This window comes from Mobula hypostoma, chromosome 3 (genome assembly GCF_963921235.1).
Source record: "Mobula hypostoma chromosome 3, sMobHyp1.1, whole genome shotgun sequence".
Lineage (NCBI taxonomy): Eukaryota > Metazoa > Chordata > Chondrichthyes > Myliobatiformes > Myliobatidae > Mobula > Mobula hypostoma.
In genome coordinates, this window is record NC_086099.1 from 183,696,317 (window position 1) to 183,710,769 (window position 14,453).

The 14,453-nt window shown below is 37.7% G+C and overlaps 1 protein-coding gene across 9 annotated transcripts in view; it reads left to right on the forward strand.

Moving 5' to 3' along the window:
• mllt10 (MLLT10 histone lysine methyltransferase DOT1L cofactor) overlaps positions 1 to 14,453 on the forward strand; it is a 279,374-nt gene that overhangs the window by 66,830 nt on the left and 198,091 nt on the right. For all 9 annotated transcript variants that reach the window (XM_063044224.1, XM_063044228.1, XM_063044227.1 and 6 more), the window contains 2 exons: positions 1,741 to 1,844; positions 7,081 to 7,174. In XM_063044224.1, the coding sequence (XP_062900294.1) occupies positions 1,741 to 1,844; positions 7,081 to 7,174 (198 nt within the window). The remainder of the gene's footprint in view (positions 1 to 1,740; positions 1,845 to 7,080; positions 7,175 to 14,453) is intronic.

Sequence of the window (14,453 nt, forward strand, 5' to 3'; positions counted from 1 at the left end):
TGGGGAAGAGGTGCTGGCTGTCCACCTCTATCTATTGCTCTTAATATCTTGTATACCTCTATCATGTCTCCTCTCATTTCAATTTCCTATGTGTCAACATCTCTGAAGATGTATCCTGAGCTCAACATATTGATGGAATTACAATGAAAGCATGATACCAGCTATATTTCATTGGGAGTTTAAGAGCATTGTAACTGGTTACATCACTGTCTGTTATGGAAGGGCCACTGCACAGTATCGGAAAAAGCTGCAGAAAGATGTAAACCCAGCCAGCTCCATCAGAGCACAAACCTCCTCAGCATTGAGGACACCCCAGAAAGGCGCATCCATCATTAAGGACTCTCATCACTCAGGACATGCCCTCTTTTCATTGCTACAATCAAGGGGACGGTACAGGAGCCTGAAGGTGCACATTCTGTTTCAGGAACAACCTTTTCCCCTCCACCATCAGATTTCTGAATGGGTAATGAACCCATGAACACTACCTCACTAATTTTTGCTCTCTTTTTGCACCACTTATTTTTATATACACTTATTTTCTTGTTATGTATTGCTATCACAAAGCAACAAGTTTCTCGATGTATGCTGGTGATATTAAAGCTGATTCTGATTTTCTCATGTTAGAATTCCATAAAACATCTGCTAAGTCGCAGCTAACTTACCATGTACAATTTGGTCACCACATCACAGGAAAAGTGTATATTACGGTAATGAGTTCAGATGAGTGTTAGAATACTAGAACTGCGAGGTAAGATTATTTAAGCTGGAGTTATTTTCTTTGCAACACAGGAGCATGAAGAGGACCCATTTCATTGGTAGAAAGCCCAATATTTCAGGGAAATAAACTTGTCAGTTGATGGATGGATTAGAGGGAATTTGAGAAAATATTACTAGGTATTTGGAACTCACTACATGAAAAAGTGGCTGAGGAGTAATCTGTAATCATATTTAGAAAGGTAAATGGATGGGCTGAAAGTTGGAAAATTGTCCTTGCCTATGTAGTTACATTTCTGGCTAGCTTGAGCCTGATGATGGTCTCATTGGTTGCATTCTGTGCTGTCATTTCCTGAGATTCTCTTCATTGCAGCCTGCTAGGTAACCCTAGGCTATTTCAACTCGTGCAAAGCCTTCTGATTTTTTTCAAACTTAAATGTGCTCTGAATTTTTGCTTAACTGTTCATAATATTCCTTTTTAATTATCCTTACTGTATTTATACTTGTATGAAGTCATTATCACCTTTTGTGTTAACTGTAATTAACAATGGGGTATAATATAGTTATTCATACTTGAATTGGAGTATTAGTCTTAAATAATAGAGCTTGCGCCCAAACTTAAAGGCAAAATTCAATTTCCATCTTTAAATTTGTGTGCATGTGAAACAAAGCTGATTGTACCCTGATAACTTGTGTTTATCATCTTGAATCATGGCTTTTTGGCATTAGAATTTACTAGCAATATCCACGTACTGTAAGTATATCTGTTTTTATATACACCCAGATACGAATTTTCGATAATAAAGTTACTTTTGCACAGGATACCGGGAAGAGAAATGAGAGTGTCCATAAATTGAACATGTGGAATTGGTGTTTTACTTTATAATCCTTGGAAATCTGTTAAATTACTTGAATTTTCCAAAATAATTGCTCTGTAGCAGTAGCGCATATTAGGATGAATAAGTAGGATCTTTGTATTTAGTTACTTGAATAAAAACTTGGTTTATCTGCTTTTGTTTTCCACAGACTTGCTACATTTGTGAAGAACAAGGCCGTGAAAGCAAAGCAGCAACTGGTGCTTGTATGACGTGTAATAAACATGGATGTCGACAAGCTTTCCATGTAACTTGGTTAGTGTTGTATTTTTAAGTGGAAAATACAAGCAAAGTTGTACAGAAGAGACAAATGAATGTATAGGTACAGGCAAGCTTTACAAATCAAGATTTATTCTGAACTTCAGTTGTTTCTTTACCGGATCCCTCCTGAGATCACCATAGTGCTGCTGTATTTGGCTTTGGCCTTTGTGTAAGTAAGTGAAGTCTGCAACTAATTTTTAGCCTATTAATTAAGTTATAGGTGCTGAATATTGTGCATAAAAATGATAAAACATGCTTTAAGCTTAGTCATGATGTTGCTTGTTGTGTTGTCCATCTCATGAAAATTCTCTAATAGCAGCCATTTGGAAAGTTTGGTCATGTGTAGAACCATGGTACCTTCAGGAGAGAAAGTGAGAGTGTTGATGAGGATCTCTGGAAAGAATGATACAAAATTATATTGAATTTCGAACACAGCAATGGATTATTTAATGAACCTGGTCAATGCTGATTGTAGTAATCCTTATATCAGTAAATTCACGTGAATCCTCAATCGTCCTAATGCTCACAACCCTGCACTCATATTTTCCCATATTACTTTCTGTTTCTTATCTCTGTTGTTCCTTTGAATGTCTTGATTGCTACCTTGTTTAGCCACTCCATATGGTAGGGAGATCTATACCTTTACTACTTTTATTTGTAGAGGTACCTAAAACTTTAAACAATACTCTGCATTCTAAACGTGGATCCTTATAAATGTAACATTGCCCCTTTGCTAATTCACAGTTCTTTGCAGTGACGTTTTTTTTTACCAATTGCACAGACTGAACTGAAAAGGCAGATTTCTGGCTAGATTTTTTTTTGGATAATTTATCTCCATACTGCATCTACCTTTTGAAGAAAGCTTTTTTCTCCTCCAGTGATCTTGTCGGTGTTTCCCTACTGTATGTAACTCTTCAGAGCAAGCCATTTGAAATTGCCTTAGTAGAGAGACATGGAAGTAGGATTTGTGAGCAAGAGAGATAACTGAATAGATTTAAAATATTTACTCTTCTCCCAAATTCTTTTTAAAAGCATAACTTTCTCTTGGGATATAGTTCAGTGACTATGATGATCTTCTGGAACATTCCTCGTGCATGAAGGATAACCATGTCTGAAGTCCATTTGGTGTATCATAGTCAAACTTGGATCTTACCTGAAGTCTAAACGAAGGCACTTCCCAGCAACAGTTACTCAATAGCGATCAAGATTTGGAGACCTAGATGATTTGTTTTCCTTTTCTAGCCTAAGGGTGCCGGGCCAATTGCAGCACATCTACTTCCATTTATTGAACAGTTAATTGGAAATTGAACATGGAATTTAGTGGCCTATGAGGCTCAGGAACACAATCACCTTACCAACTGAGCCAGTTAGAGAATTACTTAATATTGTCTCTCCTCCCCTCCTCTCCTGAAGGCTTTGCCACCTTGCTGAGCAGGATCCACAGAGACTGGTTCCCCGTCAGTACCTCGCACAAATGGCTTATTCATGTATCAGCCTTGAAGGTACGTGACAGCATTCAATTTGATGCTGGGTTGGGTTTTAGGCATAATGGCATCGTATGCAAGCTTAATGCCATCTTCACATGACATTCATACATTTTCACTGAAAGCTTATGGATAGCTTTACAGGTTTCTCCTGCAAATCAGTGAGCAAATAATACGCCAAGAAATATCTGGTCATTTATGGCACCAGGATCCTGACTTTGAAACCTGATCATTGCTGAGTAAGTTGACCATTGATTGGTGTGCTACAGTTGGCCTCTGTGTACCTGGCTAGGGAGGGGCATGAACAATCTGTGTCATTCCCATTACTAATTCTTCTTTTTCTTTACTGCAGTTCAATATCTTAGAAAATAGGGTTCTAATCCTCCTATAATAAAATGTCATGACGTACACTATTCCTGTTTATGTGAGAAAATAACAAGTAGCTTTGGCAGTGTAAAGCTTTTATGAATGATAAATTGTGTGATAATGTTGACGTGAGAGAAATGGGCAGTAAGTGGGCTGAATTCAAATCTAATATGATTATATGCAGCATTTAAACAACGGCTGAACCTTGGTTAGTGATGCTTCTGTCAACCTATGTCATTGTTTGTAATTGACACTTGATTAAAGCTAATTAATATCTTAAAATCAATATGTCGAGAAGTATTTTCAGCTTTGATAATGAGAATGCAATTAATGCATATATGCTATAATTCTATTGTCATGTGTATATTTTATATTTTTATACACATTAGGATCTGGACATGGCTGGTAAAGCTAGCATTTATTGCCTATTCCTGTCTTTGAGAAGGTGGTGGTGAGCCACCACCTTGAACTGCTGAAGTTCTAGTGAAAATACTCAGGTAATGCTGCTTTATAGGAGTTTCCAGGATTTAGACTTGTTGTTGATGAAGGAATGGCAATATTTTTCCATACAAGAGATAGAGGGGAATTTTCAGGTAGTGGGGTTCCCATGTACCTGCTGCTCTTTTCCTTATTGATGGAGTTTGTTAGTCTAGGAAGTGAGAAACACAGGTAATCCCACAGTGGATGGGATAACAGTCAAATAGGTTGCTTTGTCTTGGTTGATGTTGTTTTCTTGAGTGTTTCTGGAGTTGCATTCATCTTAGTAGAAGTGGAATATTCCAACAGACTTGTGCCTTGTGGATGTTCGAATGCTTTAAAGTGTCTAAACATAAATTGGTTGTTACAGGACTCATAGCCTTGGTTTGCTTTTGCAGTCACAGTTTTTGTGACTGGTCAGCTGAAGCTCTAATCAGTGGTCACTCCCAGGATATTGGTGAGGCACTGGTTACAGTTGAATCATGAATGTTGAGGAATGTGTTTAGCTAATTGGAAGTGGATGTCACCTGGCACTTTAGTAGAATAAATGTTGTGTGCTATTTATCAGCCAAAATAAAGTTAGAGATTGATTGAGATTGAATTAAGAAATGTAAAAACCTTGCTTTGGAAAATCAAAAGGAAGTGCATAGAGATCTAATCCAAATGGAAGCTATTTGGTGTCATAGTTAGACAAAAACACAGTTAAGTATCATTGAATGAAGCTGACCTGAGTTGGTGTAGGATTTTAGCCTTGGATGAAGATTTAAGTAATGGGAGAATGTATCTAATGTGTATTTCTAGCCTTTGTATTTTTGCTCTGAAAGATCTGACTAGTTTCAGTTTTTTCAGCACATTCAGTGAATGCCACTGCCCTCTTTCTTACCCTCCCCCTGATGTTGAGTATAATTGTTTATTGTATTACAGTTGGATCTTTAAGCCAGAATGTATTTTGCTTTCATGATTTAATGGCATTTCAGCACAGTGAATATTGTGCACAGCTAAGTGCAAAAAATGAAGGCAAATGCATTTGTTTACTTTTGATATTATGCTTGGTATTTTCAATCTTAAAAGTAGATATGCTTTAGATTAAAAGTATAAATATTTTTAACATTTACTGTGATATCTCTGGCATGTTAATACAGTTATTTTGGGAATGCTGAAAATTTTGTGGCTGAACTTGTAATACTTGGCAAAAAAATTGGCGCTTTGTGCTAGGATATTTGTGTGACTTCTTGGGAAGCCTTGAAAGTTATGAAAGTTTAGGTTCAGGTAAATACCGATTGAATTGTTTCCAGAGGATGAAGAAATAGCTGTGCATATTATTCCTAAAGAAATACCATCTGCCAACTAATTCAGAAAAACAAGGTGGATATCAAAAAAACTCAATTGGATGCAGCTGTAGTACTTCATTTTCAAGCACACCTGCAATGGAACTAAGGTTTTTGTTGCTTAATTCTAGGAAAGACACTCTCCAGTCCCGTCAAACTCACGAGATTGAGACGGCTGTCCCACCCCAAACCCCGGTTTGTGTGGATGCTGTGAAATTTGCTACCCTGTTACAAATTAGTGCCACAAAATAATAGATAGTACACTGTGTACGATTAAAGGAATTATATTTATGAATATTAACTAAAGGATTAGTAAAGAAAAACAAACAGAAAAGGGCCCACTTTAATTAAACATTCAAATGTGCACTTGTTGGAGCTCAGCGTTTCACTATATTTACGATCCTCAATCAATCTCGGTCCTTGGATTCATTGAATCGTGGTCCTGCTCCAGGTTGAATCCTAGGACCTGTTCTCTCCAGTGTCTTCTCTCTCCATCTCTTGCCGAACAAAAACCCCAAGCCCGGCCTTAGTGTCCATCACCAGTAGGACCTCCCCTCAGTTCTACCATCCTAATTGAAAGGCACGCATTCCTCATCATTTGTTATCTTCAACAATAATCCAAACAGGCTGAAAGCAGAACTGACTGCTTTTACAGAACTGCTAAATGAAATACATACAGCATAACAGTAAAAATGTGAACCAGGGCATATTATTATAGATATATAGTGCCAAAGACTTTTGCTAGATTCAAATACTCATTTACCTGAGTAACTGTCCTTTACATCTTAGGATCATTTAAGCCCATAATAAAATCTGGCTTCTCTCTTACTCACCTTCTCTTCCTTCTCTCCTTCTCCAAAAGAAGTTACTCACTAGTTTGTCATCTGAGAGTCTAAATTGGACCAGTGTCAGATGTGCAGCAGGCATCTGGAATTTTATTAAGCTGAGTGCTGAATAGCACAGCTCAATAAAATGTTTGCAAGTGTGATACGAGATGTAAAATTCAGGAAATACTTGGGTAAGGCAGCATCTATGGAAGTTAATATTTCAGTTGGATCATCTTTCATCAGTTTTGATGAAAGTTTATCAACTTGAATTATTAACTTTCTCTCTCTTTGCATATTGCCTGACCTGAGTATTTTCACTATTTTCAGCTTTATTTCAGATTTCTAATATCTGCAGGTGTTTTTGGGTTTTCATGAATTTAAACATTATCAAGATTTATGTACATCTTCTAACAAATTGTCTAACTTCCTGATCATGCTTTTCATTCCGTCATCTCAATGATGAGACCTTTTGTGATGGTTGACCTGAGATAGGGAACCAAATATGAGTTCTTTATGCTATATAAAAATATCATTAGGCCACTGGGAGAATTCCAGACATTTGCATTGTAGATGTACTGGGATCTTAACAGTGTGATTAATAAAGTTGAAAGAGATGAGAGGGTTGTAGTATACTTCTTGGAATACAGAATTTATTGAGGAAAGTAAGGAAAGGAGAAGACTTAATGTATAACCATAAACTACTCTTTCTGTTTGCGAGTATCTTAACTGTTTTTTCACTTTTTTTTAGTGCACAATTGGCAGGACTTCTATGTGAAGAAGAAGGTTCAGAAGCTGATAATGTTAAATACTGTGGCTACTGTAAATACCATTTTGGAAAACTGGTAAGTGCTAAGGATTTTGTAAAGGAATTGGTAAGAATTCTATAGAAAGAGAAGTTGAAAGTAACATTTATGATTGAGTTGAATTTATTAAACAAGAAGAAAGTAAAGTTTTCTATCAGAACAACTTTTTTCTGCTAGTGTGGGTTAACAATCAGTAAATCTGATCTCAATATTTTTTGATGTTCATCTTGTATAAAGATTGTTGACTGCTCATCTGAATTAAATTATTAAATAATTAGAATATAAATATTAAATAATTGTGACAAAATAGCATTGCTAGCAAGTGTCGTAGGTTTAAAAAGTTGTCTGTTTTCAAAGAATAAGACTGAAAACTGAATGGATAAAAGAGTAGTGATATTCCTATATGAACTATAATTTATTTAGCGTATGCTGCTTCATCTAGATTAGTGGTCGCCTTTTAAGCCCAAGATCCCCTACCTCGGCCTTAGTGAAAGGCAAGATCTACCCACTAAATTGTTTGGAGAAAAAACAACTCAGATTGTACTTCCAACTTGAGGCCTTTTATTTGGGCTAATTGTATTTGAATTGCATAAAATGCTTTTGTCAAACTTTCAAATTAATTCAACCAAGAAAACATTGTAACTAGCATATCAAACAGGCCACAGCAGTCTTTCTTTAAGAATATTACAATACTTCATATCTTTTGTAATAACTTCTACTTTGAAAAAGGACCACTCGACAACTTCATGTCCAAAGGAACAACTTTATCTGGGACAGCAAAACCAATGCGGCGGAGGGGCTTAGACACATGCGCAGAAAAGACCGGAAGTAAAATCCCGCAACCCCGGAAATAACCTCTGTTTACAAACAGCTTTCCGTAGTGGGAGTATTGCAATATTACCATTATCCTAATTGGTATTAACTTATCTTTATAATGCTCACATTACAACACTTCTCCCCCTATAAATTCCAACATTCCCCAAATGTAAAAGAACTGGGAAACAAAAAACAAGTGGTGTCATTATCTTGCGTACCTCTAAAACTTGTACTAATGTCTCAGTAACAGTTTACCAATGCAAAACACCTGAAAAACATGGCAGATTCAACATTCAGTCTATCAAATGAAACTGTCCATTCAAATATTCAGTCTATCAGGAGGTTTGCGAGGGCGCTGTGCTGCAACAGATGAAAATTACGAAATCTAAGTACAGGAGCTGTCTTACTGATAGGGTTGCCAACTTTCTCACTCCCAAATAAGGGACAAAAGTAGCAGTCAAATACGGGACACTTGTGTTTACCCCAAGAAAGACTACCATGACCATGAACCCTTGCGCGGGCACCTGTGTGCGCATGCGTGATGTGCGCATGCGTGTACGTGCTGATTTTTTTTCCTACAAATTGGTTTTGGCCTAATCTTCCCGATTCTGTTAAGCGAAACTACACTGTACATACATTATTTCTACTTTATATAGGCTGTGTATTTATCATATCATTCCTGCTTTTACTATATGTTAGTGTTATTTTAGGTTTTATGTGTTATTTGGTATGATTTGGTAGTTATTCTGGTAGTTATTTGGTAGTTATTCTGGTAGTCTGGGAACGCTTAAAAATTTTTCCCATATAAAATAATGGTAATCGCTTCTTCGCTTTAGCACCATTTCGGCTTACGAACGATTTCATCGGAACCCTCCACCTTAGTGGGGGAAATACGGGACAAGGGCGGCCCCGTATGGGACAAACCAATTTAGCCCAATATACGGGATGTCCCGGCTAATACAGGACAGTTGGCAACCCTACTTACTGACAGACACGTCACAGACTGTCTCAAAGTGGCTGTCTGTAGTTATGAGCCAAATTTCAGGGAACTAGCAGAAAGTATTCAGCTCCAGTCATCACACTGAGTGCAACAGTCAATTTTTATTCATTTATTTTTTGTGTTGATAATAAAATTAAATAATGAAGCATAGAATTAAAGGTGTTGTAATGTGAGCATTATAAAAATAAGTAATACTAATTACGATAGTATTTCCGGGTTGCAGGGTTTTACATCTGGTCTTTTCTACTGCGGTGCATGGCGGGGGAGCTACACACATGTGCTCTGGGCAGAAGGAATGGAACTGCAACCCGGAAACAATCTCTCTTTGCAAACAGCTTTCAGTAGTGGAAGTATTGCTATATTACCATTATCCTAATTAATATTACTCATTATTATAATGCTCACATTACAACAGTATTTGTGTATTTATTTTTCATTATTTTTGGGATCTACTGGGAAACTCTCAAAGATCGACCCGTCGATCGCGATTGACCGGTTGGCGACCACTAATCTAGATTATATTTAACTATCAGCAATTTCTTTGCAAAATTCTTTTGGCGTGTGCACTTGCACATTTATAAGCAATATTTTGATGAAAATTTAACTTAGTTTTTAAAAATATAGAATGTTGCTGGCTGTATTTTATGAATTGAACTGGACTAGTAAATATGGAAGATACTGAACTACTATATATGTATTACATATCTGCACAAATATTCAATGTTTGTTTAAACAGACCTTTAATGCAAAAGATTTTATATTAGCCTTATTTACGTACAAAGTGTATTTTGATATTCAGTTTTTTTCTGATTCAGCAGCCTTGAGTTAATTGCAATCTGTTCAGGAATCTATCATAGATGTTACTATTCTTTTATGAGACACCAGCTCTGAATTTTCTAGCAGTGAGAAGCTATCTAATCTCACTCCTTTTTAATGATTTGGAGCAAACCTTCTAGCAGCAGCGATGGTGGCTCTAGCAAATGTCATTAGCAGGGTCCAGATATGAATGCCATTATGTGGTGGACTTGAAGAAGCCCTGTTTCTGACTGTTCTGGTATTTGTAAAATAACAAAAGCCGTGATCAATCAATTACATTTTACTTTATATTTAAAAAAAAAACACAGAACACTTAATTTTCCTCTCTACCTCGTAGACTTAATTTTCTTTCGAATGAATGCAGTCATTGACCTACGTTGCCAGGTCTAACTTGGCAGAGGTTCAATGAACAGATTTCTCTGCGTAACTAGGCAATTATAAAGTTAGCACTCCACTATTGGTCTGCACTGTCATAGACTCATAGAGCACTACAGTGCAGGAAAACCCTACGGCCCATCCAGTCCAAGCCTATTCCGCTCAGTCCGATTATCCCACACCCGGAACTTAGCTTTCCATACCTCTTCGATACATGTACTTATACAAACTTCACTTAAATGTCACAATCAATGATATATCCACCATTTCCACTGGCAGCTCCATCCACACTCTCACCACCCTCTGAGTGAAGATGTTCCTCCTCAGGTTCCTTTAAATATTTTACCTTTCACACTTAAACTATAACTTCCAGTTCCAGTCTCACCCAACCTCAGTTGAAAATTCTTGCTTCCTCATAATTTTATATATCTCTATCAAATTTCACCTCGTTCTCCTATGCTCCAGGGAATAATGTCCTAACCTATTCAAACTTCCCCTATATCTTAGGTCCTCAAATTCTGGCCGACATCCCTGTAAATTTTTTCTGAACTCTTTCAATCTTATTGATATCTTTCCTCTGGGTGGGTGACCAGAACTACACAATACTTTATATTTGGCCTTATCAACGTCTTGTGCAACTTCAGCATAACACCACAATTCCTGTACTCAGGACTTTGCTTTATGAAGGCTTAACCTTTCTACCTATGACACAACTTTCAAGGAATTACGCATCTGTATTCCCAGATCCCTCTGTTCTACCACGTTCCTCAGTGCCCTACTGTTCATTGTGCAAGTTCTATCTGGTTTGTTCTCTCAAAGTGCGACACCTCATACTTGTCTGCATTAAGTTTCATCTGCAATTTTCCCAGCTGTTCCAGATCCCGCTGCAAGTATTGATAAACTTCCTTGCTGTCCACTACTCTCCCATTCTTGGGGTCATCTGCAAATTTGCTGATCTAGTTATCATCCAGATGGTTGATATACATTACAAACAATATTGGCCCCAACACTGAGCACTTTGGCACATCACTAGTCACAGGCCTCCGTCAAAGAGGCAACCATTTACTACCACAGTCTGGCTATTCCTGTGATGCCAATGTTCTATCCAGTTTACTACCACATCTTGAATGCCATGCAACTGAACATTCTTGACCAGCCTCCCATGTGGGACTTTGTCAAGTGCCTTGCTAAAGTCCACGTAGGCAACATCCACTGCCTTCCCTTCACCAACATTCCCAATAACCTCCTTGGAAAAACTCTATAAGAATTGGTTAGACACACTTACCACCTTCAAAGCCATGTTGACTATGATGTCAGATAGAGTGAAACACGTGGTTTAATTGGGCAATTGCTTCCTAGGGCCATAAGGATGTTAGAGATTTCTGTGAGTCCCACACTTCAGTTGCCTGCACCCAATCAGTGAACTGCTGCAGCTCAATCTTATTTTGACCATTAACATACCTGTTCAAGGTCAGAAGATATAGGAGCAGAATTAGGTCATTCAGCCCATTGAGTCTGCTCTTCCATTCAATAATAACTGACTTTTTTTCTCTGCTGCCTTTTCCCTGCTACTCTCAATCTCCTTACCAATCAAGAATCCATCAAACTCTGCTTAAAAGCACCCAACGACTTGACCTGCACAGCCCTCTGTGTTAGCAAATTCCACAGATTCACCAAACTGGCTGAAGAACTTTCTCATTATCTCAATTCAGAAGGGACACCCATTATAGTGAAATTTTGCTCTTGGAGCCTAGTCTTTCCTACTAATAGAAGTTTCCTGTCCATTCTCTTCTGGCCTTTCAATGAGATTCCCCAAATCCCTTTGAACTCCCATCGAATACAGGCCCAGAGACGTTAAATGTTCCTCATATATTAAGAGTTTTAATCCTGGGAACATTTTTGTGAATTTCTTCTGGACCACTCTTCAGTCTAAGATGTGCAGGCTTGCGGTTGCGCAGTTACTGAAATACTCCCGCGCACATAGCCTTTGTTGCATGCAGTGGGAATTTTCTTTCATATAATGTTAATTTAAAGTGCGGTGCAATTCTCTGGCCGTGTTTTTAAAAAAAAGAAAATCCCTCTCAGAGCAATGGTTGGTCCATGCAGCTGTGAAAAAAAAATGAGAGGGAGCGTTGCTCTGAACTGTCCAGGAGCCGAACACCTTTTAGATATGGAACCCAAAATTACACACAATATTCCAGATGCTGTCTGACCAATGCCATATAATGCCTCAGCAGTATGTCCTCGCTTTCATGTTTCATCCTCTTGAAATGATTGCTAACATTGTATTTGCCAATTTCACTGCCAACTACCAGCACAATTTACTTAATGTTATACTATGTTTTTATTCAAAATTAAAGGTGTTGCATTGCCATGGAGAGAATGTTCCCAAAAGTGGAAGAGTTTGGGACCAAAGGGCACAACCTCAGAGTAGAAGGATGTCATTTTAGAACAGAGATAAGGAGAATTTCTTTAGCCAGAGGATGGTGAATCTGTGGAATTCATTGCCACAGACAACTGTGGAGGCCCAATCATTGGGTATATTTAAAGTGAAAGTTGATGGGTTATTGATTAGTAAAGGCATCAAAAGTTACAGGAAGAAGGCAGGAAAATAAGGTTTAAAGTGTAAATAAATCAGTCATGATCAAATGGTAGAGCACACTCATTGGGCTGAATGGCCTAATTCAGCTTTTATGTCCTATGGTCTAAAATACCTACAAAAGTCTGCAGCTTGGGCTTCAATGAGGGAACTGTAGATGATCAGGAATAGCTTTGGTTTAAATGACTGGAGATTGCAATCTGAAGACCTTGAAATAGGTTGAAATATTCTTGCGCCAAATAGTTGAGTAAATCAAAGAACTTGCAGTTATGAAATAACATGCATGGGTTCAAAGGGAGGCAAGGATGAAGTGCAAATAAATTTGTAGCTAATGGAGTACTTTTACAAACCGCTGTCAGGCTAAAATTTTTTGGTAATTGATAAATATTGGTCATATCAGGAGTATTTCCTTTCTCTCATTCAGAATAATCTCGTGATCATTTAACTCTGAAGGCAAATGAGGCCTTCACATCTCCTCAAAGCTTTGCACTCTTAACAATATAGATTTATCTCAATACTGTTTTGATGCCTTTACTTAAGGTACGCTCCCACCATTTTTATTTGGGAATTGAACCCACTGGTAGAATTAAACCTTTTACAGCTCGGCTCCAGCAGAGGCACAAATGGGGGAACAAATATATTGACCTCCGAACAAAGGACATTAAAATGACTATATTGTTGACCTGATGCAATTCTTCTAGGTGGGTGCCTTCACAGCAAATCCAAGTAACACGCAAAATGCTGGAGGAACTCAGCGGGTCAGGCAGCATCTATGGAAAAAAGTATAGTCGATGTTTCTTTTTTGCTGCCTAGTCTTCTGAGTTCCTCCAGCATTTTGTGTGTGTTGATCGGATTTCCAGCATCTGAAGATTTTCTCTTGTTTGTGGTCAGCAAATCCAAGTGCTGAGTGTATGAGTGATGTCATACACAGGCAGTCCATTTCAAAAATGGCCCCCATTCCCAAAATGGCAGTCAACATAGCTTCCATGTCAGCAGAATGAACTGCTTCAACAATAGCACCTAACATTCATTTCAAAGTTTATGATAGCTTGGAGCTTCATAGGACAGCTTCGACACTGGTACTTATAGAACTTACAATTTTTCGTGTTACATAATGACCTTCACGCTTTGTGAAGATTACTGAACAGTCCCCTAGTATGATAGGGTGGGTTCTTGTCCTCTTAAGCTACCTTGTTGTATGATAGGGTGGGTTCTTGTCCTCTTAAGCTACCTTGTTATGGTCTTGCACCTTATTGTCTGCTATATTGCACTTTTTCTGTACCTACAACACTTTATTCTGTGTTCGGTTTTCCCTTCGTATTATTTCAATGCACAATTGTAATGAATTGAACTATATGGATGGCATGCAAAACAAAGTTTTCCCACTATATCTTGGTACATCTGGCAATAATAAATCAATTTAATTTAATTGAGGCAAGTTAGAGATGGAATCATTCATACCCTGTATCAACAAGTGCAGGATTTCTTATAGTTTGCTGCACTCAGCAATTACTGGTGTGCATTTGTGAATGTTGTAAAATAATCAGAGTCCTAAAGCAGTATCAATGTGTGATTTTTGTATTCAGATGAGCTGGTATCCATGGTGTCCTATCCCTATGGAAAAAAAGCATGGATTAGCTTGTTACAACAGCATGTTGATTGAATTAATGTCAGGTTTATTATCATTGTCTTCAATCTGAAGAGAAATTTGT